This window comes from Dufourea novaeangliae, unplaced genomic scaffold (assembly GCF_001272555.1).
Source record: "Dufourea novaeangliae isolate 0120121106 unplaced genomic scaffold, ASM127255v1 scaffold439, whole genome shotgun sequence".
Lineage (NCBI taxonomy): Eukaryota > Metazoa > Arthropoda > Insecta > Hymenoptera > Halictidae > Dufourea > Dufourea novaeangliae.
In genome coordinates, this window is record NW_015374327.1 from 1 (window position 1) to 27,079 (window position 27,079).

Here is a 27,079-nt window from a genome sequence, read left to right on the forward strand (position 1 = left end):
GCGCAACGCCGAGTCATACCCCAGGTTCCATAGGAATGGTCCTAAAACGGATCCCTGGGGCACGCCCCGGCTCGCCCTCCTGCGCACCAGCCTTCCCCCTTGGGCGGGGTACTGTATCTCCCGGTCCGCGAGGTAGTCCCGGACAACGGCCCGCAGATACGGGGGCACTCCGTACTCCCGGAGCGCCCCGCGTATCGCGTTCCAGCGGAGGGTGTTGAACGCGTTGCCTATATCCAAGCTTACAGCCAACGCCACCCCCCACCCCGGCAGACCGCCAGGTCCACGAGGGCACGGACGTGGTCGATCGCATCGAGCGTCGACCGGCCCAAGTTGTTTCTGCGTTGAGAGACAATAAAATACAATGCTATACTTTATCTATTTATTTAAATATTTAATATAAAATTTAAAATATATAAACATAAACATATGTATAAATTCCAAACAATATCCGTCATATAATATATACACGATAAATAAATATGTATGTCGGGACTTGATAGTAGTTTTGCGCGTTAATTTTGAATATTGAAGTTTGTTAATAATTTATTGATTGTTTCAGATGTTCAGTTTTGATGTTTAATTTATCGATCCTAAGTTTTGTAAATAATTTTATTAATAAATTTATCGTTGAGTTCAGCCGTGTGTACTTATATTTATAAATCGTTGAAATTCTAATTGTACATCATACATCTCACACACACACGGGGTCTCTTCAGCATGCTTCGGGGGCTCCGTGACCCCACATTCTCACCCCACGTGATCAGTGGCGCCTCCACCGGGGGCTCCGCGACCCCACGCTCTCACCCCACGTGATCAATGGCGCCTCCACCGGGACCGCCGTGTAGGGTCTGTAGCGCCTTCACCGGGGGCTCCGTGACCCCACCCTCTCACCCCACGTGATCAATGGCGCCTCCACCGGGGCCTCCGTGACCCCACGCTCTCACCGTGCAGGGGCTATGGCGCCTCCACCGGGGGCTCCGTGACCTCACGTTCTCATTAGAAATGATGTGAACTGCTACTTGTGAATCACTCGTGATTCGATCACGTTCGTTCTCAATCACGGTAATTTTTCACAGTGATTCGTGATTTCTCGTGATCGTTTCTGATTGGTGGAGAAACCTAACAGTTCTTTACACGCGACACATAATCTGTATATTTTATATTTTATATTAACGACATCAAAACAAAAATTCGAGTTATATCGTATAAAGTGAAAGAATAATTAGTAACAATGAAGAATAATGAATAAATTAATGATTATAAATTATAATCTACATGTTACCTAGCAAATCATTCACAAACACAGTAATGTAATTCATCGTAAAATCATGTTGAATACGTTTTTCTGTTTAAAGATAAAAAAATCGCAATCACGGTCGTGAATGAAGTTAAATCACGATCGTGATCGTGATTCGGCGATCACTGTGATAAATCACCGTTAGTGATTTTGCACGCCATCTCTAGTATATAATCTACGTATTAAGAATCTAAATAGATTCTAGGTGGACATTGAGAACCACTGTAAGGACAACATGACGGTTACACATTTAAATTTCTAAATGTTTAGTTAGTGAAGTGTATCGAAATTGCCCGCGAATATTATGCAGTGTACACGTGAAATGAAATTCAGAAATTAAGGTAAAATAATTCATTGTTTTAAAATGCGAAGAATATTTTTGTTTGTATGTATTTGCATTTCATGATGTTTGTAAATATATCCATGGTACTAACACAGTAAAAAGAAACATTTGTTCTCTTAGGGGTTATGTGACAAATACATGGGATTTCCTGAAATAATTTGTCAAAGTTTGACGCAAGGAACTAACTGTACAACATAAGTAAATTGTCGCTGATACAAAAGGTGTTAATTATGTATAATTACTATTGAATTCATGTAAATGATTAGCATCAGAGTTTTCAAATGGCACATATAACAGAGGTAATCGTTTACATTTAGTATTGCATTATTTTGCGATCATTCAGTATGACATTTACATTTGTACAGGTGAAATTCTCCGATCTACAAACCGAGGAACGATACAAGAGATTGGAGCGATCATTAAAGCTTGGTTCTCTTAAGAAAGGAAATAGACAAGAAGGCGATGAATTGTGGCATTTACCTATGTCTCCTAGTATTTCGAGCATCAATGTGGATGGATTTGATTCCAGTAGTAATGTTCCATCTTTGCAATCCTCCTGCATTTACAGCGAAGTTGTTGCTTCTAGCAAGAATTTGAGGAATATAGTTTTGAATTCGAAGAATATGGAGAAAAAATGCAAAAATATTGCTACATCTAGTGTAAAGAAATTTGATAAGACAAATGGCTTACAAGAAGATCATTTTATCATGCCACCACCTAATTTTAATCGTGTTCTTCATGCTTCTAAGAAATCGAACGTTATATCAAAATGTAGTAACACTGGGAGTACATCAGTACATCAGAGTGAATGTACCGTGTTCGATACTGATCAAACATCTCCTAAAAGAACTATCCTTGGTTCCTTACAAATTGGTTCTGATGTTAACGTACAGCAAAATCGAAAAATTAGGATTTTCAGCGATTGGAAAGTTACATTAAATGAGCAGGGTCAATTGATTATTAAAGGAACAATAGAAACGTAAGTCTTAATAGCTATGCGTATATTTTTATTATAATTCCGTTTTAACGTTTCAGTGGACAGTTTGCTAGAAGCAAGCCTATTATAAGAAGATGGACATCAACCATGGTTCAGTCTACCTGTAAGCATATGTACCAATTGGAAGGGAATATTGTTGACGACGAGCATGGTACATATATTTAATTATATTTTCCAGTTATGTAAATTTTTATGAACCTGTTTATAATTGTATACTTAAAACTAAGAAGTAATTACTTCATAGAGCTACCAGACTATGTTAGCGGTAAATTTTACAACGGATTTCCTGATGACTGGGAAAATGTTTATCAAATTTGGAGAACATTTGTAGAAAAAGGATCCATATTGTCGTTTCGTTGGCCTGCTGCTATTGCAGACAGTGATGATAGTTTAAGGAGCGAAGTAACGGACATCACATTTTCGCGTGCAGAAAGTCCTGAAAGTAAAAGTCCATGGTCGAAATCGTTCAATGATTCACATGTATCTCAGATAATCCCTAGCAATGTCATGCAAGTAAAAGAAGATGAACAAAATTGTACTCCAATTTATCATAGAATGTGCAATTCGTCCACGCAAACATATCCATCTGATATCGAATTAACCAGCCAGCAAAATAATGACACAGAACACTGTATGCAATTGGAAACTGTGGCTTCTAATTGTTCTTATAACGAGGATGAAGCGAAAAAATTGGCACTCCAATTAAGTGTCATTGTAGGTTCATTATCGGATAAGAACTGTTCTCAGAAATTTTACGATACATTCGCGTCATTGCTCGACTGTATGCGTTCTATTGTATTACATGGATCGGTTAAAAATGATGAATCCAATACAGAAGTTTCAGAATCTGTACAGAACAAAAGTATGAGGCAAGAAAAAAATAATGCAAACGGTGAATTAGGTCCTTTACACAATAGTAAAAACACTACGATCCATCACAACCAGATATATCCTGCGAAAACAGGACATGTAATCCCAGATAATGGAACGATAGCTTGTAACGGTTCGTTACTGCAGATAAAAGCTTCTACCAAAGTGGATAACTGCAAAAATCAGAATACTTCAGACAGCGAGAGTGAAATCTATGCTGGAATACCGAAGATACAAGCAAAACGAATATTTCTACAAAAAAAGGAAAGACAGGCAAAGCACTGTAAGTATAAAGCAAGAATGAAACTTATGCATTGGAAGAATGATGTGGAAAAGAAACTGACATCAAATGTACGACCAGTTAGCTCTGAAAATATTAATACCATGTACCACAATGATTCCAGTGTTACTATTATAGACGATAAAATAAAAGTTCCAGAAGTTCGAAAGGTAATAAATGCAAAGGGTGAAAATAATGGTAGTAAGAATATCAATCCGTTGGATAAAGTATTAAGAGGACAACAGGAGGAATCGAACGTCCTTTTAGAAGATAGAAATCGCGAAATGCAGGAACATTTCGTTCAAGTAAATTCAACAGCTGGCCATAAATTTGCCAAAAATTTGTGTGTTCCTTTCAATGCAAAAGAATATAATTCCTGTGATATTAATGGAACTAAACAGAATAAAAATGAAATGACAGAAAATTTGTTTCAAAACAAAAGTTTTGAAAAGGAAAATCATATAAATCATCATCAGAACGAAGCGTCGCGCAAACGACTTAAAGATCGTCTGTCTCATCAGTCCAAAGATGCTATGGACAAAATCTCAAAACCTATTGTAATTAGTTCAGTACCCGTTGATGTACATACAGTCTGTGGAGAAGTGAACCAATTAAAGAAGCTAAGTGTCACTGTTAAGAAACTAGAGGACGAAATACAACAATCGGTAAAGGAAAATTCCCGTTTTAAAAAACATCACGCTCCTCGAAATATGGATTCAGTTTCGTTTATCGAGAACAGTATAGAAGATGAAAAATCAGGGAACCCGGCCCAGATTCGTGCACGTGATTTGAAAGATGGAAAGGACAGCGGCAATTGTAAAGTCAAGTTATTAGCCAATTGGACACCAAATGTTATATGCGATTCAAAACCGAGTTTAATTTTCGAGGGAAAATTACTGAAGTAAGTGTTCACGTCTTTTTAATTCGTTATACACTTAACCCAATATATAATGCATTAATATATGTACGTTTGTATATGCAGCGACGTTGGTCATGTTGTTAATAGAACGTTTAAAACGGATGCAGTATTGTGTCGAGTATCATTAAAACTAATCGAGACAATAAATCATGAACGTTACGAATTGGTTGGTGACTTAAATGATACTAAACATGGTTAGAAAATTTAATATTCCGTTTAAATTTTTCATAAATAGTTCAAGTAATTAGTAATTATTATTGCATATACAGTGGTACCGAAAGAGTTGGTGAGCCAATGTCGTTATGGATGTCCTAGAAGAATAGAGGAATTTTGCAAATCATGGAAATTATTGCAAAGCAATGTGAAAAGAAACACTGCACTGGACAATACAATGGATTCTGTACAAATTGGTAAAAGTTCGAAAGGCAGGCGAATTGTACCCCCACTAAATTTTTGGACTGGTAAGAGATATTTAAGTAGACTGCATTTGAAAATACAATCAACGAATCAGGTAAATTGTCCATTCTATGCCAGGTGAACGCATCACTGTGAAAGATAATAATCCAGTATACACTCCAGGTTCGTTACAAGAGCTTCCAGTAATGCCCACGCGTGATAATACTAGTAAGAACAGTTTTGAAAAATCAAAGGTATGCCTGTCACTATTATTCAAGTTAATGTGATCTTCAATTTATTATAAACGCTACTTTATGAAATGTATTATACTTCGCATTCTAGAATTCAAGTGCGAGTGTTACAGAGAAGGCAACTAATAATGGATCCGCAGTAGTTGCAAAGGTAGTCGAAAAAGAAAGACATGATAGAAGTAGGCCAAGGAAACAGAAGAGAAGATTGGTTACGAGAATGGTAGATTCAAGTGATTCTAGCGATAGTAGATGCTCTCCCGTGAAAAAAGTAACGTTTTCTTTATTTCTCTTGTACCAATTCTTTCTTCGATAGTTGTACTTCTTTTATAATTGATTTTACAGAGACAAAGAGGTCATTCTGTTGACGCGACAGAAAAGTGCAACAATGAACAAGCCAATGCAGAAAAATCGGTAAATGATTCGTTATTAGACTCTGTCGAATTATAAAATAGATAATTGCATTAACTTTGCAGCGCAAACTTTATTCGGGAAAGAAAGAAACGAAAATGACGTCAGAACCAATCAATCCTATAATAAAGTCAGGCATTAAACCGAGTACGTCGCCTATCCAGACTAAACAAATGTAATTCTCAAGTATGCCATTGCCAATCATTAAATGTCCACATAATATTTTACATTGTCAACATAGTTCTGTTTTTCTTCAGGTCGATGGATGAATACCCATCTTCCACCGAGACATATAACAATGGAGAATGTTTATACTATCAAAGTTTTCAATTTAACAATGACACATTGTCGGAGGATGAAAAGTCTCATGTATAGTAAAGTAATATATCGCAGGATGATACATGTATGTGCATGTTTTACACTTATGACTAAAGTAATACTATGTTTTATATCTCGTTGCCATTTATAGATAAAACACTCATTTAAAAAGTTCGCATGGTACTTGCATATGGTTGCTTTATCTGAGGGGACCATTAACGTTATTGCCAAGTATTTTATGTAGACTATTTTATTGTTTAATAATGTGATTTAACAACTGTATAAAGTACGTAAGAAATATATTCCATTCCTAAGTCAGTAACACAAGAAATGTACAATAACTTAGTATCGGTGTAGTTAAAATTGAGAGAAAATGTGTTATGTGTATACTAAAGCGTAAGTCAGTATGCGATAGTATAGTGAAAAATAAAAGTTTCACAAGTAGCAAGTTTTATAACATTTGTGGACATGTCAAGTAAGAGGTATATAATCGAGTATGCGACGACGTTTTATATGTATATATGTACATACGTGTATATACGAAGTACGCCATCTTAATACGCGCCTTCAATTTCGTTCACCTAAATATCTATATATATATATATATATACTTATATAAACGTGCAACGGATTGGAAGATACCGATATATTAATGGATTGCAATGACTTTATAAATGGCTTCAACATTTCTTCATCTCTGTCTTTTTTTTTTTTCTTTTTTATACAGTACGATTGATGCTCGTTGCTAAGGATATTATCGATGCAAATGCGACGCGATTACTCGATTCATTTATATATTTATTTGCATGTTCGTTCGCTTCTTTATATCACGTAAAATGATATAATCTTAGTTAGCTTTCGTCGTACAGAGGAGTACCATCTCCGCTAAGAGACATACTTCGAGGACTAGAATTCGTATGCGGTGTTCCCCGTGGAGACTTATAAGATGGAGTCCGAGCGGAACTTCTGTTACGCGGAGTCGTTCTTCCGACCGATTCCTCGTAGTTTCGTGGAGTTTTTCTCGAATCCTCGTATCTTGGGGTCGAGCCGCTGATGAAGGGGGTAAAGGAACCACGTTATGCAATGAAATATGTTTCGGAGATTACAGTAAATCGATGATTGTTTGAAAGCTTCGCAACACTGAACATTAAATATTTCATAAACTAATGGCCATATGCGGCTGAAACAAATATCATTGGCTTCAGAATTCCAAGCTCAGTCTGCTAAACCTAATTAAAAACTCAGCATTATAGCTGGGGATCTCTCCTTGTCAGTGCCGAGGAGCCTTCGAACACTCATTGAGGATTTCCTGTATCCAAGTTGTGCTTTTAGTTAATCATTCACTTACGACATTCGGGGACCAGTTTTCAATCTTGCCCAAGCTTCCGCCGCTTTTTTCCAGTCCATCGGATCGCCGGGGGTCGACATTGGTGGCGTAGGTCTGTGCGATGGAGTGCTTCTGTGATGACCGGGCGTGGCGACCGAGGGGGGAGGGGGATGAATGAAGGGACCTTGTTGGTGATTGGGGGTTTGTTGCCCATATCTGGGGGTTGGTTGACCATGGTGGGGAGTGTGATGTGGCGTTTGGTATGGTGTCATGAACGGTGTTTGCCCGGAAGGCGTATACGGTGTGTTCGGATAAGTGTGGACTCCGCCGTAACCGGCTACGCTCGCGGTTCCTGGTGTATGAGGCGGGTAGTGATGGGGTGTTTGGTTCGCCACTTGCGACAGAGAGTGCAACATATGATGGGGAAGATTCTGCGCCACTCTTTGTATCGCTTCTTGATTCATTCCTGAAAACACAGCATTCAGATGGTGACGTGAACAATGAAATAAGGGACATACAGTTCTCATTGTTGAGTCTTTCGGGTGTAAGCCGTGTCAATAGGGACATCAATAGGGATACAGGATACTACCTCAACAGTGAGAACTGTACGATGTCGGGTCGTGAAAGCCTCAAATCTCTGAAATAAGGGACGATGATATTGGGAAAAGCTTACCGGTCACTGCACCTGGCGTCGTGTGATAGGGCGTTCTAGAGGTCATTGCACCGCGTGGTGTGCTGGGAGTGGATTGACCCGGCACTGGATCTCGGAAATGTTCCTTGAACCACCGAAACAGATCGTTTACCCTGCCGAACATTTGTCCCCTGAATCGGAATCCTTCCGGCGACACTGTCACGTATTCGTGGCGACACCGAGCTCGCGGTAGGTAAGACAAGAGAAATTTTCCAGGGTAACTCTGAAATGCACCGTCAACTTTCGTTCAAAGAGAAAAAAGAAAAAGAAATTATATACATACATATGTACAGTGCGTAGGCGTTAACCCTCCGAGTACTGGACTCGCGGGCCGTACGAAGCCGTAACATTTCTGACTCACATCGATAGGTTACTAACACAAAGTCTTGGTGGCTCGATCTCGAGGCCCATGCCGACACTGTAGAAGTTTTGTCGACTAGAAGACAACAGGGCAGCTAGTAAAACAGGAAATGGCGTGAGCCGAAGACGTAAGTCAATTATTCTGCGGCGTCTTTTTCATAGAATGTCATACGTCGATCAGTTTCTGAATTACACGGACAGCTCGGAGGGTTAAACGTGTGGAGAACCGATCGACTGTATACAGACCTTCGCAGCGGATATTATGTACGGTATACCGCCAGGATTTTCTTTCTTCTGTTCCTTCAGTATCTCCTCCGCCTTATCTTTGATACCTTCTACAGTTGGCTTATAGTATTTGAAATCCAACAACTCCGAGGCGTACGCAGCCATCGGATTCACGTGTCTCGCGATAATCTCGTCCAAGTCCTCGAACTCCTCGTTACCGATCCACAGGCTTTGTCCCAGAGAAAACGTGTTTTCCTTTCCCTCTTCCCTCACGTCGATGTGCTGGTAAATCTCATCGGTCACCTTCCACGTGACTGTCAAGTGATCCGCGCCCTTGCTGCTTGGCCTGACGATCGCCTCCCCTTGTTTCATCGTTTGCATCAATTTCTCGGCTTCCGCGAAACTGATATTGTGGAAGGAAGGATGAACGATTACTCGCTTCACGTATGTTTGCCGTTGCTTCGCCTTTTTCGCGTCCTCTTCGACTTTGATGTCCTTTTGCTCTGCCTCGGTGTCGTAGAACGGATCCCTTTGTGGTCTGCGTACAAAAAATCAAAGGGAATAATATGCAAACATATGCAGAGTATAACGAACATGTCGGAGGACACGGAAATGGGCTTGGCAGTTCTAGTGTTAAATAAAAAACAGCCATTCGGCTGTCACCTGTTAGAGCGCGTACGTTGAAATTTAAAAAAATTTGAAATTGTAAAGTCTATTCTTAGCCGACCAAAAAACGCACCTCCATTCGTGATTTTTGTCTGCCAGATCGCTGCTCTTGCTCGTGCACTCGACACTGAATCGTTCGACTTCGATCTTTATGATCCGACAATGAATGATCTGCCCTATGCTGACTCGTTCCTCTGGATTGGCGACATGCCTATCGGACAAGTTTTTAATGTGAATGTAACCAGATATTCCGTTGTCCAATCTCAATCTGACACCCGTTGCTTTTCCTGGACAGGCTCCGGCATCGAAATGATTCCACACTTCGGACAGTTCAGGAAAGTCGTTCTTCAGGCAAAACGGGCACTGCCACAGACCTGTCTCGTCGTTTCTCACGGGATTAGCTTGATCCAATTGATCTCCTTGCGGTTTCCTGTGACTTATTCCGATCACAGTCGCCAGGGCCAGTTTCCCGACATAGAACGTTTCCGGGGTTTCTTTGGTTAGAATATCGAACAATCGTTCCGCGCTCGGCGTCTGGTACGGTACACGCAGATCTTTGTAACGGGAGTTCAATTCGGCGCGAATGTCGTACAACGTGACGCATTTGTTCCCGAAACCCTGCCTCTCGAGCTCCTCCGCAAACGCGTCCAGATCCAAGTCCTTCAATCTCTCGGGCGACTCCAGAATCTCTTCAAGAGCGCCTGCTGGATTCGCGTCCTCGTCGTCGTACTCCAGCGCGTCAACCGCCATTTTCCTCGCCCATTCGTACGTCTCCGGATGCACCCGCGACCCGTCGAGAACCTCCACGTAAGCCTCGGTGCTGTCCCCTAAGCTGTTCGTATCTATCTTGATAAAACCGGCGCAATTAATAAACACCTTCGGCCCCATGTGACACGCTGTTACCAGCTGCGTTCTGTTCTCTAACCTTTGGTTCGTTTGCTTCAGCATTTTTATCAAGGCCTGCCCTTTTCTCGGCCCCAGGCCGCAGACGAATTGGACCAAATTACCGCAGTAGGCCTGCTGGACCGCCTTGTTCACGTCGACGCCGACTTCGTTCACCCGATTGACAAACTCCAGGTAGAGATTCTCGAGCAGCTCTTCCTTCGGCAATTGATCCTGCAGGCTGTGATACTTCAAGCAGAGGATTTCCTCGTCCGCTGTGCAGAGCTGCGAGAACTCCACCAACGGGTCTTGTATTCGTCTCGCCAATGAAATGGCTTGCCGCAACAGATCTGGATAATCGCGAAATTCAGACACGCCTTTGTTACTGTTCGAGTATATTTTCGCCAGTTCGTTGTCGTAGATCTCCACTTGAACGGCTGGGAATTGCTCATCCTCCGTCAGAGTCGCGATGCATTCCTTAATGTCGGCCGCGATCATCATCGCCTCCCTGGATTCACCGCCGATCACTATAACGTGTGGCTTTTTACTGGCTATAAAGTTCCTTAACGCCAACAGATCGGCCTCCTTCATTGTTTTCTCCTCCTCCCGGTAACTGTTCTTCCGTTTCATTAGATGCGGCAATCGCAAGTAATCCGTGCATTCTCCGTCAGGCGCGACGAGACAAGTGAACGCAGCTTGCGAATAATCGGGAACGTACGCCAAGCCCATTACACGGAGTCCTTTGCTGGTGTCCCACTCCTCGTCCTCTTCCTCTGGGAATTCGCACGTGTACGGGGCTACTTTAATCCAGTTGTACATCTTACGACAGCACGCCTTCATCACGCATTCTTTAGCCTCCGCGATCAGGTTCGTTCTCAGTTCTTTCTTCAGGCTCGGTATAACCATTCGCGTGAGCGCCATCTCGACGCTGCCGACTCTTAAAGCGTTCCAATCCTGAACGTTCTTGCTGAACTCGTCCCGGTAATAGAGCTGCTTCATCTCGTCCACGTAATTGCTGCTAGTGTTACCCTCGATCGTGTCGCTCAACGTGATAGTGATTAGTTTATCCTCCTCGGCAATCGCCAAATTTAAAAACTGATCGCCAACGAGATCCCGCACGGGTTTGTCCTTGAGATACTTCATCCCATAAATGGGATGGCTCTCGTCTATCTCCTTGGTTCCCTTTTTCGTGGGTTTCACGGATATCTTTGCTCTTTCCATGTACATTTCCCTTACACATTTCCTTACCAACGGTTCACGTGCTAATTGTATAGCTACCATTAATTGAGCGGCTTTCAGTACCTCTTCCGGTGTGCGTATCTGGCTGCAGTACTCGTTCGCGATAGTCAACGGTTCCGTGGGCTCTTGGTCCACCTCGTGTCGCTGGTAATTGTCCCGTAAATTTTCAGCAAAGTGCTCGGGACTGAGACCGAACTTTTTCGCCAAGCTATCGAGACCGGCCCGTCTGCAGATCGAATACGGGCCGGTTCGAATCGCTTGCTTGAGTGTGTCATCGTGTTCCTCTTCTTCTTCCACCACCTCTGATTCATCTTCCGGCGGTGGATCCTCGCCGTTCTCCTCCGCGTCCGCGATCTGCTGCTTTCGCTTTTGAAGCTTCGCCTCCCGCCGTGCTTCCTTCTCTTTCCGTCGCACGGCCTCCTGCATCGCTGGAATTTCGTGGCTGTAGTACAACATAAAATGATAGTAAATGTCGTTCAGTTCCTCGATGGTTTGCACGTTTTTCAGCCGTTCTATATCATCGTCTTTGATCACTCGCACGGTATCGGGTAAAGGAGCGTCCGGGTTCTTCATGATCTCGTCCAATTGATGATTGCGCATTTTTTCGAACAACTTCAGTAAATTCTCTTTTCGTTGCCGCAGCTGACACCATTTCGCGTCGAATTTGTACACTTTCCATAGATCGTTGATGTTCAACTCCGGAAGAACGTATTCCTTACGATAAAACGATATAAAAGGAACTTCGAAATGCTGATTTCGCATGAAGTCCAATGCCTTCTTGATCTTTCCAATCGTCTGTGGCCCTTTCCGAGCTCTCTCTTTTGCCTCTGCATTTAAGTGTGCGTCTTGAATAGAAACAGTCGGTCGAGAGAATGCCTGTTTGTAGATCCATTCCGCTTCTAGATCCAATTCGTCGGATCCCTCCGCGACAGGTGTAACGGGAACCGAACGAAGTTGCATTCTCTCTGGTATATCCGTGTTACGGATTTCATTGTCCATATCGGTAAAGTGACCGCGCTTAAGTTCGCTAGGTTCGTAAATTTCAAAGATGCTTTTCCTCGTCGTTTTCTTCTTCAATTGTTTCTTCGGTCTCCTCGGTCTTTCAGCATCCTCTTCGTCCATATACTCGTCCTCCTCTTCTTCCTCGTCTTCCTCCTCCTCCTCGTAGTCCTCTTCCCCGTATTTACCGAATTCGTCGTAATCGAAGTCGACGCCAAAAATGTCTTGAGCTTCCTGCAACGCCGCGTCCGAAAATATCGGCTTTTTCTTCTTACGTTTCTCAGCGATCGGTCGGCCATCGTCGTCGACGATAAAATCATCCGCGTCGGTGTATTCCCCTTCGCTTCCTTCCTCGTCGAACGTTTCTACCTCAGGTCTATGACTTCGTTCGCTTCTTCTCTCGTCCTCCTAACAAATAATAATTTACGATGGTCAACCAATTTAGAAACGCGTCACCGATTATTCTTGGTGGCTACCATACATACCATACTAATTTCTCTTTCCTGATAGAAGTATGAAAACAAGCACAACAGTTACGTGTTTTTTTTGTTACAGAAAATAATGGAAGTTTTATGAAAACTAAAAAACAATAAAATCAAGTATTACAAGATGTATACATATTGAAAGTTGGGCTTACATCTCCCGAGCCTTCGAATAGCTCATTTGCAATAGCATCCCTATCGTCGTCCACCTCTTTCTCCTGTTCCTCCTCCGATTCCTCATCTTGTATCCTGCGGAGGCGTTTGAAACGTTTCTAAAGTAAAGAATAACATCACTACACCGGTACAATTTATTCTTCTTTGTAACAGCTCTAGAATAAGTCGTATGTACCCTCTCGACTTTGACTCCCAAATTTTCTTCGATTAGGTCGTAATCTTCGTCCTCCAAGCGATCGTCGAAATCTTCGTCGTCGCTCTTCTTCCTTTTTTTAGAAGTCCCAGAACCGTCGCTGTCCTCTCCTTCGCTCTCTTCGATAGGGTTGTCATCTATCAAATCTTTAAGTTCCTCCCGTAAACGGTCCTCATCGTCTGTGGGTAAATAACGATTATCAAGCAACAGAAGTTGTGACATTTTGAAGCAGAAATACTTCACTCATTACGACGTAAAATTAAAATGTATCACTTCGATTCTTACCCTCCTCTTCCTCCTCCTCGCTCTCCTCAACGGCCTTTATCTTTTTCAGCTTTTTCTTTTCATTTTCGTTCAACTCCTCCTCCTCCTAAAACATAACGGCGGAAAACATTGATCAATGACATAAGTTGCCGATGATCGAGGAGACGTTGGAAAAGACACCGTATGCATTTAGTTTTTCACGTGATATTAATCAATCTATATACCTCGCTTTCCTCCGCTTCCGAGTCTAAGAAATCAGCCATTTGGATCCCGACAAATGCGTCTCCGACACGATCAAATTTACTCCGAATCGAACAACATAAAAATCCGTGGTTGTGGTCGCGGTCGAGCCAGCTCGAGCACCATCAAGCACCATCGAGCACCCAACACTAACACCAGATTCAGCTGTGCCCCCAGTGTTTATCACTGATAGAAGTATTACCGGAAATACGACGTTTCCAAAAAACCCTAGTGAAAGAAAAACACTGTTACTTTTTGCGTCTTACAATTTTTTACGAAAATACATCAATCTTAAAATGCGTTTTGTCTGCAATACTATTTCAATAGTATTATGAAACTCGTATAACAGAAAGCATACTCCGATTATTAATTCCAAATTCCAGATGGTTCCAGAACGCATTATGCATTGACTCTCTATCGGTCGTGCATAAACCCAGGTAAAACCGCCGCCACTCTTCCGCTATGGCTACATTTTGCACATTTCCGGTATTAATTATACTTTTTTATTGCATGAAATCACAATAAACAATTCAGGATCAATGATGTTGATATTGAATCGATCATTGTTTGGGCAATTCATTAAATGTTTAGTGTCTGATTGTTTGCTGAATTCCTCCGAATCGATACATTCCGTTCAGAATCTTGATGCGGAGTTCTTCATTAATCATTATTTTGCATACGCCATATGCATAATGATGGGCATACTGCGCCATCTACGACAAAATGTCCAAGCTGTTAGCCGATTAGGTTTACAATTTGCTGTGAGATGGCGAAAGAAGTCTTTTCGATAATCTTCAAAGTTAAATACATACGTAGAGATATCAATTAGAAATGCATCTATTGCAATTTAAAAAAATATTCAATCGCAATTCGCGTCGCTGTAGACAGTGGACATGTTTGTAATCCACATAAATTTCATGTACTGTTATCAGGTATATTTTAATTTGTACGTAACTTTAAAACAGATATTTAAATTTTACTTCTCAATATGCACATGTCGAGACGCGCGCAATATGATTCCCGCGTAATGCAAGGAATAAAAAAATCCCATTTGATCAATTAAAAAATGTATTATAATTAAACGTCGAATTTCTCAAAACAAATATTGTGTCCTTCTTCCTCATATTCTTCCCTAGTAACTAGAAGACTCGAAAATATTTGGTCTTTTGATACTGCTTTACCGCCATACCATGCATATGTGATTGGGCTGAAACAATACAATGATAAATTACGTGTTCATCGATACTATTAGCGATGCTATAAAAAGCTGAACATGTACTTTTCAGGTAGATAAACGTTTATCGTATACTCGGCGGGAGCGAGGCTCCTAACTTCTTTGTAAGTTCTTTCTTGAAAACCTGGGAACTTTGCATTTCCACCTGTAAGAATGATATTGGACAGAAGATGGGGCCATGTTTGTTCGTCGCATGCTTTCAAGCAATCCATAATTGCTTCTGGTATACCCATTTGCCGAATACCAACGTCAGAAGGATGAAACAATATCTCTGGTATAGCGAACCGTTCGTTACTTAATCGTAGAGTTTGCTGTTCATTAGGAGGCTCTGGACTTTTCAGAAAACCACGTTTCAATGTTGTATAATCTGGTAAAACATAATCCTTTACTATAGGATTGTTTTCCAATTTGCTTTTCGCAATTTCCATATCTTTGAAAAAGTCTTGAGATACAAAACAAGAGTCCTCCTTTACCTGATTTATCACAAAAGTTTCATCCATAACGTGTAATTGACGGTAAGATATTATTTCCTTCAGGTGATTTGTAAGAAGCTTTCCACCTACATCTATGCGTCTAATACCTTCTTTAACTTTGGTGTCATTTATGTAGGGTATTATGTGGGTAAAACTATATCCACTATCCACTACTATACAGCACTTTGTATTAGGATTCTCTGTCTTATATTGGTAACAGGATAAAGTAGCAGCATTAATTCTGAGCAAACTCTGGCACTCGTATTCCTCAAAAAATATCTCTGTCATAGCTTCTTGAACAGTAGAGAAATTGTACATAGGTTCGGTCATGATCACAGACAGATGACTCAAATTTAGAGGACAGCATTCCTTTGAGAATATATAGTCCCATACAGTTTTCTGGACATCCCAGTTGACGAGATATCCTTTCTGAAACGGTAATATATAGAAAAGTCCAGACGCAATAATCTAGAAAATGGAAACGTAAGTGGTCACGTTAATTCTTTTAAATTAATTATTTGTTCGTTCACTGTAGCAACTTACTTTGGGTTGTCAGAGGCTAACCCAACTTTCGCGGTGTTCGCACCATTATCGATAACAAAAGTGGTATTTTTCATATTTACGAAACCATAAAATGATACGCGAAACTACGATCGTTTCTTTCTTATGTTGTATGCCTTTCAATAAAATGTGTCTTAAGTTAAGAAAAAATGTTTTGCTCCGAAAATTTCAAAGCAGTTGACATGGCGCCATAATAGTCGATAACAGCACAGATACAAGGTATGAAGATCGACATAACCTAAACATATATTCCTCTTTCTTACACAAGCTTCTGACCTCTGTGAAGTTAGCCGGGCAATTATGACTTTTTAACGTTTCATTATAATCAATCGATTGGTGGCCTAATTAGAACATATTCTGCTGTAATTACTGACCACCAAATGTTTCAATTAGGTCACCAATCACCACCAATCGATTGGGTATAATGAAACGTTAAAAAGTTAAAGTTTTCCGGCTAACTTTACAGAGGTAAGCTTCTGTATGTCGCTGTATCTCTTTCTGAGAGTATGGCACCCTTGATACGGCGCGCTTTTGCAAGTCGAAGGAAACATTGTCTGTGTTATGATTGATTGACAGCAATCGATTTATTTGAAAGTAGTTGCAGGTTATTAATCGTCTAATTGACAAAGTAAAGCGAGCCCTCTTTTGATCCAATGACTAACGGGATATTTGGTGTCCAAAAGAAGGGACAACACGTAATTCGTGGAGTGCCCGGTTGTCTTTAGTATGCCAAAACGGGCGGAAGTGATGTAAAGGGGACATAGGTATCGTCGACCTGTATTAATCTTATCCACGTGACTGGGTTTCATCCAAACGATCGGCATAAGATCCCACAAGATTTTCGGATAACTTTCTTCGAGCAACATTCCCTTTATGTCCCATCTGGCGCCGGCCAGGAACATCCCGTAAACGTAAACACCATCCATCGGGGACTTGTTCAATTCATACGCGGGAAGTACCTGTGGAATCGCGGGAAAATTTGTACGTCAGAGCCTCCCTCTTTGTGGCGTATGAGGTGTTCTTTAAAATGTATATATATTTAAAGGGGAACCTCGAAGTCGAAATCGATTTTATCGATTGGTATCTTGTATTTTCTGGCAAAGTTTTGCGTGCTCGCGGTGAGGAAAGCGTGCACAAACGAGAAACCGGATATCCAGAATGTTCTCGGTATTCCGTGCAGCAACCATTTTTGAAAGAACTCCAATCGATCGAGAAAGTCATTGACGAAACCTGCTAACGGTTTCAAACTTGGATAGGCACAGGATTTTCTCCAAGAAGGTGGAATCCTTGCGCTCAGTATGTGAATGGCCAGAATCTGTAATTGCATATCGTGTATATCTACTATAAATGGTACATGATTACGGTTGTCATTGCGTGTTATTACGGTCGACGTGTATTACATGTATACTTAAAACTACTAGTGTCATAGCGATGTTTTTCTTAAACTTTTGTATAAAATGGGCTTTCCCGTTGATGGTATTAAATTAAATGAAATTAAATTACGGTACCTCGAGGTCTGGCGTCATTACTACCAGTCCCTTCACCGCATTCTCGAGTGTAGAGAGAGATTGTCGTATTTCCCGCAGAAGTGTATTATTCCTTTCTAATTCTTGTATCAGCACCGTGTTCATGGATTCGACGTACACGACCGGGTATCGTTTTTGGGCTTCCTCGATGTCAAATAAATTTGGCATCCTATCGTATATATCCTTTTTCATACTGAGCAATATCTCATCCTGCTCGGAGGTGTCGCCCGCCGACCCCGTTCCTTGAACCAACAGCATCGATTCGAAGAAATTGTTCGCCAGTTCGAGATCTCGCGTTATCCCTGCATTCATGTGCAGACCGAGTGCTTCCGGTGGCGGATTCAAAGGAATTCCTTGGATCAGTTTGATGTAATCGTCGTATTCGTGTCTGTTGTGCGTGGGGGGGAAATAAGTGGACCTATCCTATGTTGATAGAAAGAAGAAAAGGGACAAACGTCGGTACTTTTTCGGTAGAGCGTATTCGGGACCAATATCGGCGAAAGAATAATTCGGATCCGTGATCACGGTCTCGTTGTAAAAGTCCTGTAATATCGTGTTCAGACATCTTCGATCGCGATCGTCCGTGACTCTGCCACCGTAATTGCACTCCCCTGTCAGATATACGATCGCTTTGAACGGAATCTCCGTATAGTCGTGCACGTACAATTGGAGTTGTTGGGCGGATATCTGAAGATCGGACTCGTTGAAACCTGTAATCGGTAAATTACCGATTGAATATCATCAATAGTATTGGTATCGATCGCTTCACTAGCAGTGATAGAACCGTTCCCGTCATCTTTCCTGTGCCCATGTCGCTGAGGAAGATAACGAGAAGATAAAAAATAGAATCACGAACGATTCAACGAACCGTATTTTATGTTCCAACCCTGTGCCCCGTAATTTCGTCTTTCCTGCACCACTGCGTGAAAAAAGCACAAAGCGTAGAGCAGTTTCGAGAACGCTCGCTTTTTCTTCGGGGCCTTGTCGAAGAATTCTGGGTCTTTGGTCGCCTCGGATTTGTATGATCTAAAAGTTCGAAACCCTGTATTAACGACAACAACAACAACAACGTATTTATGTATACGTTAGCACCAGGATAATTATGTACCCAAATAGCACACGATGCCTAATGATGCTTTGAAGACGACTTAACCCTTGTGTAGGCAACCAAAATATTCCCGATTATTGAAGGCCTTTAGTAAAGGCGCCTTAGACTTAAAATAGTCGTAAAATAGACGTCTTCAAGGCGTCACGTGCTATCTGGGTAGGTATATTCGTGTTGCCTCATGATATTATTCTGCAATCCGGTCGGAGGCTCGTTGGTCATCTTGACACCGTTTTGGAGAATCGTGATGGGAAAGTGCTCGGACGGGTAACTGGTCAGCCAAAGGCGGAAATTGGAGTGCGTGTTCGAAGGATCAAAGTTCTCGCAGATGTTCTCCAAGGTGGGCATCCAGGAAGCAGCCAAATGACAGTTCTGTAAGCATATCCATTCACCGTCGGCCTGTCCTTGCTCGATAAGCTTCCGAGCGATCGGTCCTTGGCCTTGTCCCAACGAGATCGAATGAAATCTCTCCATGAAGTTCGTGCTCTCCGCGAATTTGGTGAGTGCCTCCATCGGATCGGAGCCCGGAGAGAGAATGAATATCAACGGTATCAGGAAATTCGAATCCCCGAAAGACTTGGAGATATCGAACGGCGGAGGCACGATGAACTTCAATCCCATACCGTTTTGGACGAATCGTTGTATCTGAAAGGAGTCATACGATAATTAGAAATTACAAAACAACTAATATACATAATTAATAATTACAAAATCTGAATTACAATTACAATGTAATTGCAACATAATTGCGGGGAAATTTAGTACAGTTAATTACAAGTGTAATTGTAACAGTGATTCGGATTTTCTAATTAGCTTACATTTTGCCCAACTCTGCCCCTTACCATGATCGTGACTTTATCGGTTCTGATCATTCTCACGACGATCAGCTTTTGGAACGGTGTCAAACTTTTCTCCCAGGGATCTGGTATCGGCGAGTTCTCCGGATTCGTTAAATCGTAGTGGCGTTTCCATTCTTTCCAATTACGAACGAAACTCGTCTGAAAGTCGGCGAAGCTCGGCAAGGTCTGCACCCTGGAAATCTCAGCCCAAGATTTGTCCGGCAGCCAATCGGCCATAGGATTGTCCGAGATCGCGGCCAACGTAGTACCTCCCGATAAAAAGAACATAAGTTCGTCTCTCGTGATCGCGTTTTCCGTTAGTAAGATCGTCGTGTACAACACGAACGAGTACAACACCTAATTGGAAGTATCATTATTACGCTTCTTCTTCCTTTTCTTCTTCTTCTTCTCCTTATCAAGGTTATTATTATTATTACTATACAATTACATGAATTTACCTTATCTTTTTCGAACAGAGATCTGCAGACGTTTCGATACAAATTGTACGTGAATGTTTCTCGGAGAAACATGAGTCGTCGCTCGAGGATCTTACTCTTATGCGCGGTGTCGATGGAATTAATGTACAAATTGATAAACCACGATAACGAGTACTGATACATCGGATCGATATTGGGCAGATCGGTGATTGTGTAGTACAGCGCAGAACTGTGTCTAGCGATCGGCTTGTAACTTTGTCGAAATCCTTCGATTTGTATCTCCGTTTTTTTCGCCGAGGACTGCTTCTTCAGTATATCGATCGAGAGTATTTTGGACGAGTCTAGAATCTCGATGGCGTCCTCGTCCTCTAGAATGCTTGCGCCGGAATCGGCCAACGTTCTCAGAATGTTGTCCTCGACTTGCTGCAAAGCTTTTCTGTTCGCTGCGCTCTGCACGATCAGGTATTCTCGTTTTTCTTGCAAGTCTGGCCGCTCCTTCGCCACCACGATACCCAACAGCTGATCCTCCAGGCCATCCATCGTCAGCGCGAAATTGATCAACGTTACCTTGTTGAATACTTCCGGTAGGTAATGTGGATTGCGTAGTTTCGTCGTGATGTACAGCCTGAACCGTAAACTGTACTCGATCACTTTCTCGCCGAGCGTTATGAACCACAAACCGCCCATTTTGTAAATGGACTTCATCAGTATAGGGTCGAGGGCCGGCGGAAGTTCTTCGAGGACATTCTCAACGAGCACAGGTTTTCCTGAATGAAAACATGTCACTGTTAGGGAATATTTTGCTGAGCAGAAAACTTTAATGTTTACACCACCGTCCAGATCTATCCAGACGGGTATAATATCGACAATATATGTATGTACTGTGTCCGGCCATTTATGGTCGGTATTTGTATCTGTTTCGGAACGTGTTCGTGGTCGTCACGTACACAACAATCTACACACACAATATTTACCATACTCCATAGCCCTCTCGATTATACCCATATAGTCCGAATCCGTCAGTTTTACAATTTCGAGCTCGCTCTGCTTCTCCATGTTACGAATCCATTTGTTCGCCTGACTCTGAGGATCCACGAACAAACTCCACCTCTTCGAGTTGTCCATAATGATGGCGTTCTCGGTGGAGAACGAGTCCCGCGGCAGCCCGAAAATATTCCAAGAATTGATCTTTATCTCGGATCCCAGGGTCTCGACGAAATCGTACAGATCGGTGCACGGTATTTCCAAGGTTTTCACGTACACGAACCACTTATCCAAGCTCTCGATGCGATAGATCGTTGTGAACGGTCCCATGTACGCAATCATGCCGCAGGAAATTAAAATGTCGCCAGGCAACGTGTCGTAGGATTTCTGCAGGTTCGCTGCAGCTGTCATCCAACGATGCTTCTCCCCGCCCAATCCACTGATCAGTTTCTCAGCTCGGATCAGCTTGTTTCGGCAATTGGTCACCTGTGAACCAGCAAATAATTTTATTGTACGATCCGTTTAATTGACTAACATTTAATTCGTATGAACAGCAGTCATGCTAGATTACCTCGGTTTGCAGTTCGATTTTCTTCGCCAGGGTCACTTCCAATTTTTCGTTTAGCACCGCCAACTTTTCCGTTAGTTCAGCGAGCATTTCCCTTCTCTCCTTTAAAAACGCAACGGTCTGCTCGTAATCATGCTGCGCGCTGTCCAACTTGGCCTTCTTCGGTGCTACCACTTTCGCGACTTCGTCGTACAAGACCATCGCTCTCACCCATTTGCAGAGGCCCTCCGCCGCGGACGATGCTCTCGCCACGACTTTCGGCTCGAAGTTTTTGTCCGTCAGGTATTTCGTTTTAATTTCCTGAAGACGAGTCAACAACCTTCACACCACGACGATTCAAATAATTTTCTTGTCCAGTCTAGTCGCATCTTGGTTTTTAATATCGATGCAAGTACGGTGCAGTAACCTCACGAGTAAACTCGGCTCTCCGCTGGGGGAAAAATGTGGCGTAGGGGAAAGGGCCTCTTATCATTTGGTTTCGGACGGTACCGAAATTTATATCAAATTCAAATTAACATTCAGTTTAATATTTATTTCAGTACTTGTTTTAAATCTACTATTTCTCCTAACGGAAGCCGAGTTTGCTCGTCGGTGAACATATGTACCTGCATTATGCGTGCCGGAATATTATCCTTGTCGTATTGTCGCAGATTTTCCAAGAATCTTATGTCGCCCAACAATCGTTTGCTGGGACCCCAATAATCTATTACTTTCTTCCCAGTGGCTGGATCCTCGATTCTTGCTGGCGGTATATCCAGCATGACGCAAACCGCAGCCATCACGAGCTTTACTCCGGCGGGAGGGCTTCTCATCGTTCTTACGACCGTTATATCGGCCGGTTTGAGGGTGTTTAGAGCCGCTACCATGAACAAAAGAGCCAACAATGATGCGATTTTACAGAGGGTAGATATATACGTACGCATGTATTAGGTCTACCAGAAAGTTATGTCCGTTTTAGAATTAAAAGAAAATAATACATTATCGATACATTTATTAATATTTACTGAACAATATAATTTCCATCGTTTAACCCTCCGAGTACTAGAATCGGGGTTTCTCGTTAATATCTCGTTAACAAAGCATCGGATAACATTCCTGCTAAGGAAAAAGGTATTTCAATTGGTACACTCTGTATATTTCAAACGAACACGTTCTTATTGAAGCTTGAGATGACATTATCGTACCTTTCCGGTAGACCTAATGTTTTGAAACCGGATACCATACCGATCGCTTCGTTCAGTGCCGGCATCGCTTCCGCCAGATCCGCCTCGCATTCCGTTTTCAAGCTCATCGCGATCTTCGCTTGCGCGTTCGCCATGTTCTCGTCCATCTTCACCATGATCCTGGCCTTCTCGACGCTTACGTTCTCGGTCTCGATGATCTTCATGGTCGCGACCATTTCTTTCGCGGACGCTTCCAGCTGAGGCCGCAGCTTCGACAGCGTGACCTTCATCTTTCCGATTTCGTCGGCGGCGAACTGCAACTTGTCCAATCCGTTCAAGTATCGGTCTCTGTCGCGTGGATAACGAAATGGATTACATCGGTGGGTAGGTTAACGATCTAAAATCGAAATAGGACGTGGTGAACGTATTCGATTCTTCGTAGAGCAGGCGAGGTATAGGAGTAGACATTTCATCGAATGTATGGTCACAAACGAGATTACAGAATAGACGTAACATCTTATGGGACTTGGTGTCCCACGAAAATCACAGATCGAAATAGGACGTGGTGAACGTATTCGATTCTTCGTAGAGCAGGCGAGTTATAGGAGTAGACATTTCATCGAATTCGTCACAAACGAGATTACAGAATAGACGTAACATCTTATGGGACTTGGTGTCCCACGAAAATCACGCTGGTTCGAACGCACCTCTACATAAAAGTTTCCGATTTCAGGAACTATGTTCGACACCGGTTTCCCTAGCAGGGAATAGAATATTGAAATGGTACGGGGGCTTCTGACGCTCTCGAACAATGGGGCAAAAAATTACATTGCATGTTAGGTCTATTCTTATATTTCGTCTTTGCCTATATAACCACCTGGCAAGCGTTAGATCGCGTTGTTTCTCTTCCATGAGCTGGGCATAGGTCCGAATAAGATCCAGGAAACCAGCCGTCGTGATGTAAGTTCGTCTGGCGGTGGTTTTGTAGAAACGAACGCTCACGTCTTTCGCGCATATGTGGAAGTATTTACAGGCGACCACGGCGTTCGTTTTCACCTGCTCGTCGACGTTGATGTCGGTGGTGCTTCGCAGAGCTACTTGCTCGAGGGCGTCCTCCGGCCACACGTCGAACCAGTCGATGGTGCAACAGTTCACGAGGCTCGGATAAAGACGCAGTCGGATTCGGAATGTGTCCCCGATCGGGCTGAAGCACAGCAACACGTGGAGCTTCTCCTTGCAACGATTCACGAAGAAACCGAGGACCGCGAGTACCGATATGTCCAAGTTCCGGTTCCCGCCCTGCGCGGCCAATCGTGTCGCCTCGATGATCTCCTGCCTTTCCTCGATGGTGAAGAGATTCGGCACCTCGCCGGAATTCAACAAACTGTCGATATCCGTCAGGAAAGTCTCCTCTTTGATTTGTCCCTCGGTGAACAGGAACACGCAGTCTTTTCCCGCGCCGCCGGTGTTCATAAGTACCTAGTAGAGAAACATAGAGAGAGAGAGATATATATATATATATTTATTGAGCACAATAGATAATCAAAAACTGCATCATAAAGAGACATGGTGGACGTAATCCTGAACGGAACAACTCGAACCTTCTTTATGTCGTCCCTCCATTCCTGCAGACCATACGTGCTACCGATCTCCGGCTGGAAAAGTCCGTGACCTACCATACTGGAAGCCAGTCTCGTCAGGGATTGCCTGCCTGATCCTCCTACACCGACCATCAGCAGGCTACCGCTGGGGATCACGAGTATACGGCAAATTCTTGCGAGATGTTCCAGCGCGTAACGGAACAGGACAATGTCCATCTTGTGCCTGTGGGTGAGATTGTACTCCTCGAGGCAAGACACGGCTACGTCTAAATACTCGTCCACCGATTTCACCTCCTCGTATCGACGATCGGTCGGTATCGTGTCGATGTCCATAAAATTACCGAATATAAGACTACGCAGACTTTTCTCGGTCAGTCGATCCTCGTATTTCGGCAAATAATCGAACACCGTGTCGAACTGTTCCTTCAGATTAATACCCACTATGTCCTTGAGCTTCAAGAACAGCCAGTGCCGATCGGTTTCGTCGATCAACCGATCACCGAACACCCTCAAGATTTCGTGTACCCAGAGTTTCGTGAAGTCCGTCTTCGACTCGACCGATTCCTCCCTGATCATCGTACAGCCGATGATCACCCTCGAAAAATCGCGAAGATTGAACAAGTAATGGGACTTGGCGGGTGTCGGTCTGAGATCGTTCCGTGCGTTCAGAAACATGCTCATCGTCGCGTTCACGATCTCCAGAATCGACGACATTACGGCGGTCGTGAAACCGTTCCGTTGCAGACCGACGAATGCGATATTCGTGAAGATACGAACGACCGTCTCCTCGGCGAAGATGCTGATCGTGAACAGATTGAAGTGCCTCAAGAACCTCTGGTACAATTCCTGTCGGCTGCCGCCAGGTGGCGCCATCGCGCAGACGAACATCGTGTCGTAGACGTGAATCGTTTCCGGCCGTTTTAAATCGAACCACGTTTCGTGATCGAAAAACTGTCGTAGCAGTTCGATCGGGGGTTGCGAACCGTAGATCTCTTTCGCAGGCATGTTCACGTCGTCGACGAAGACGACGCACCGTGTCCCGGGTAACGGGCCGAACTGATTCCTCCGTCTTTTGTACAATTTCGACACGACCAGTTCTTGGGTTTGCGCGGCCGTTGTGTGAGGCGTGAACGTGATGAAGTTCGGCAGATACTCCTCCTCGGACAGTTTGTTCATCAGGAGATCCTTAATATAAACTGTCTTCCCGGTGCCAGTTTCCCCGTATAAAAGAAAACGTCTACGGTGTCGCACGTGTTTCTCGAACAGAGTCTGATATTTAACCGTGTCGATGGTGGGAATTGTTAGCTGAACGATGCTCCCCGTCTCGGAGAATTCCTCCTGTCTAGCGACGTCCGCGTATCGTCTCCACGCGCCCCGTCCCCGATACGTGTAGAAGCAATCGTGAATCGGCTCGTCAACCGGCAGGGAGATCAAGCTCTCCGCTAGGAATTCCGGCGGCGGATGCTCCGGTTGCTCGTTCTTCCAAATGCTCAGATAATAGGCGTTGAATTTCACTCGGGAATCGTAGTCGAGGGTCCCACCGGCGCCCCAGACCATCGATAGCATCATCGTCGCCTGCAGCCAGGACACTGTGAACTGGTCGAACGTTTTCCGATTCTGATCGACCGCGTCCTCCATGAACATCTCGAATAAAACCGTAGTCGTAACGACCCGATGTATCTGACCGGCGCTGATCGTCGCGCGACACTGCTTCCGAATAAATTCCAAGCACGGATCCATCAGCCATTCGAAGAGCTCCTCGATTTCCTGCTCGTATCCCTCCTTCCATTCTGGATTCAGATCGTTCAGCCAGGACCGTACGAACGGTCGCCAGCCGAGGACTCGCGGTTCCACGTAGATCATACCGCAACGGGACACCGTCGCGGGAGAAGCGTGCGCTAGGTCCATCGCCTCGAATATCATCGACATCGAGCTGGACATTTGCATGATCTCGCCGGACGTCAGGCAGAGCTTTTTGTTGTCGTCGAGCACGGTGTTCAGATTCTCGATCCACATCGCGTCGACGGGCCCATCGAAGATGATCCATTTCCGGTCGTTCGTCTCCTCGGTGCAGTACCGTCGGAACGCTACCGCGCAGACGCCGTCGGTCCATTCCGAGGAGACAGGGTCGAAAAATCCGTACAGCTGTCCGAGACTGATGGACTTCGGATTGATCGTGTAATACTTGGTAGGTGCCCCGTTATCATCCCCCCATTCGGCCATCAGCGTCAACGCGTCAGCGAGGGTGTGCAAGACGGACGTTTTGCCGCCGAACGGATCACCCACAAGCATAAACCCGTGTCGTACGATCATCATTTCGAAGGTCTGTATGATCTTCAACAGGAATCCGTCGACCGGTTGCAGGTTTCGTTTCTCCGCGACCGCACGCACCGCTCGTAAGAGAACGTCGTAGCTAGGAGCGGGTAGCTCCAGGCCGGGGAACAAGTCGGATACGATGCCTTGGAACAGAGGCACGTCGTGGGCCAAGAATTTCGGCAGGTTCACGTCGATTACGGATCTCAGTAGAAGCAACGACTCGTCCTCCTCCGGATATTCTAGCTTGATGTTCTGTGCAGCGGTCAACACCGTCTTCACCGCTCGCATCCCGTAGTCGTAGTGGGATTGGGTCGACAATTGTTCGGAGCATAGTTTGTAAGTGGTGACAATTTTTGTGGACAGCTCCCGGCCGGTGCTAAAGCCCGACGAGTAGAGGAATATCTCGGCGATCATTGCGTAATCGGGCACCATCATCGCCACCGTTCTGAAC

At 43.6% G+C, this 27,079-nt stretch overlaps 4 protein-coding genes across 6 annotated transcripts; 1 reads left to right on the forward strand and 3 right to left on the reverse strand.

Moving 5' to 3' along the window:
* Positions 1 to 1,603: 1,603 nt before the first annotated feature.
* On the forward strand, positions 1,604 to 6,136 carry LOC107192871. Its single transcript, XM_015582220.1, has 12 exons — positions 1,604 to 1,638; positions 1,761 to 1,939; positions 2,006 to 2,619; positions 2,676 to 2,788; positions 2,882 to 4,688; positions 4,770 to 4,900; positions 4,976 to 5,167; positions 5,241 to 5,356; positions 5,445 to 5,621; positions 5,696 to 5,764; positions 5,848 to 5,936; positions 6,019 to 6,136. Exons 2-12 carry the CDS (start codon positions 1,922 to 1,924, stop codon positions 6,134 to 6,136), a joined length of 3,444 nt encoding a protein of 1,147 aa, XP_015437706.1. The 5' UTR covers positions 1,604 to 1,638; positions 1,761 to 1,921.
* Positions 6,137 to 6,739: 603 nt separating this feature from the next.
* Positions 6,740 to 14,230, reverse strand: LOC107192954 (transcription elongation factor SPT6). Of its 3 annotated transcripts, XM_015582321.1 has the most exons (11): positions 14,180 to 14,230; positions 13,806 to 14,049; positions 13,603 to 13,687; positions 13,300 to 13,496; positions 13,106 to 13,222; positions 12,954 to 12,971; positions 9,422 to 12,876; positions 8,704 to 9,220; positions 8,080 to 8,320; positions 7,428 to 7,872; positions 6,740 to 7,129 (listed from the first exon to the last, which is right to left on the reverse strand). In XM_015582321.1, the coding sequence occupies exons 2-11, from the start codon at positions 13,842 to 13,844 to the stop codon at positions 6,931 to 6,933; spliced, it is 5,313 nt and encodes a 1,770-aa protein (XP_015437807.1). In that variant the 5' UTR covers positions 13,845 to 14,049; positions 14,180 to 14,230; the 3' UTR covers positions 6,740 to 6,930. The 3 variants fall into 3 exon arrangements, with proteins under 3 accessions (XP_015437807.1, XP_015437806.1, XP_015437809.1); XM_015582320.1 differs by lacking the exon at positions 14,180 to 14,230 and having other exon boundaries at positions 13,806 to 14,076; XM_015582323.1 differs by lacking the exons at positions 12,954 to 12,971; positions 14,180 to 14,230 and having other exon boundaries at positions 13,806 to 14,076.
* Positions 14,231 to 14,898: 668 nt separating this feature from the next.
* Positions 14,899 to 16,280, reverse strand: LOC107192872 (actin-related protein 6). Its single transcript, XM_015582221.1, has 3 exons — positions 16,098 to 16,280; positions 15,101 to 15,996; positions 14,899 to 15,028 (listed from the first exon to the last, which is right to left on the reverse strand). The coding sequence occupies exons 1-3, from the start codon at positions 16,143 to 16,145 to the stop codon at positions 14,899 to 14,901; spliced, it is 1,074 nt and encodes a 357-aa protein (XP_015437707.1). The 5' UTR covers positions 16,146 to 16,280.
* A 417-nt stretch (positions 16,281 to 16,697) lies between these two features.
* LOC107192873 (dynein heavy chain 7, axonemal-like) lies at positions 16,698 to 22,327 on the reverse strand. The gene is made up of 11 exons (XM_015582222.1): positions 22,154 to 22,327; positions 21,552 to 21,848; positions 20,971 to 21,466; positions 20,018 to 20,763; positions 19,563 to 19,916; positions 18,899 to 19,365; positions 18,484 to 18,641; positions 18,079 to 18,325; positions 17,598 to 18,003; positions 17,141 to 17,404; positions 16,698 to 17,048 (listed from the first exon to the last, which is right to left on the reverse strand). Exons 1-11 carry the CDS (start codon positions 22,325 to 22,327, stop codon positions 16,698 to 16,700), a joined length of 3,960 nt encoding a protein of 1,319 aa, XP_015437708.1.
* Positions 22,328 to 27,079: the final 4,752 nt, after the last annotated feature.

Coding starts and splice junctions, on each gene's coding strand:
- LOC107192871 (XM_015582220.1), top strand. Junction 5,168..5,240: donor CCCACTAAATTTTTGGACTG/GTAAGAGATATT, acceptor ATTCTATGCCAG/GTGAACGCATCACTGTGAAA. Junction 5,357..5,444: donor ACAGTTTTGAAAAATCAAAG/GTATGCCTGTCA, acceptor TTCGCATTCTAG/AATTCAAGTGCGAGTGTTAC.
- LOC107192954 (XM_015582321.1), bottom strand. CDS start 13,844: ATGGCTGATTTCTTAGACTCGGAAGCGGAGGAAAGCGAG. Junction 13,688..13,805: donor CGGAAGCGGAGGAAAGCGAG/GTATATAGATTG, acceptor GTTATGTTTTAG/GAGGAGGAGGAGTTGAACGA. Junction 13,497..13,602: donor CGAGGAGGAGGAAGAGGAGG/GTAAGAATCGAA, acceptor ATTTACCCACAG/ACGATGAGGACCGTTTACGG.
- LOC107192872 (XM_015582221.1), bottom strand. CDS start 16,145: ATGAAAAATACCACTTTTGTTATCGATAATGGTGCGAACACCGCGAAA. Junction 15,997..16,097: donor ATGGTGCGAACACCGCGAAA/GTTGGGTTAGCC, acceptor TCCATTTTCTAG/ATTATTGCGTCTGGACTTTT. Junction 15,029..15,100: donor AACGTTTATCTACCTGAAAA/GTACATGTTCAG, acceptor GTATTGTTTCAG/CCCAATCACATATGCATGGT.
- LOC107192873 (XM_015582222.1), bottom strand. CDS start 22,327: ATGGCTGCGGTTTGCGTCATGCTGGATATACCGCCAGCAAGAATCGAG. Junction 19,917..20,017: donor CTCTGTTCGAAAAAGATAAG/GTAAATTCATGT, acceptor ACTTCCAATTAG/GTGTTGTACTCGTTCGTGTT. Junction 17,049..17,140: donor AAATCGATTTCGACTTCGAG/GTTCCCCTTTAA, acceptor GCGATTCCACAG/GTACTTCCCGCGTATGAATT.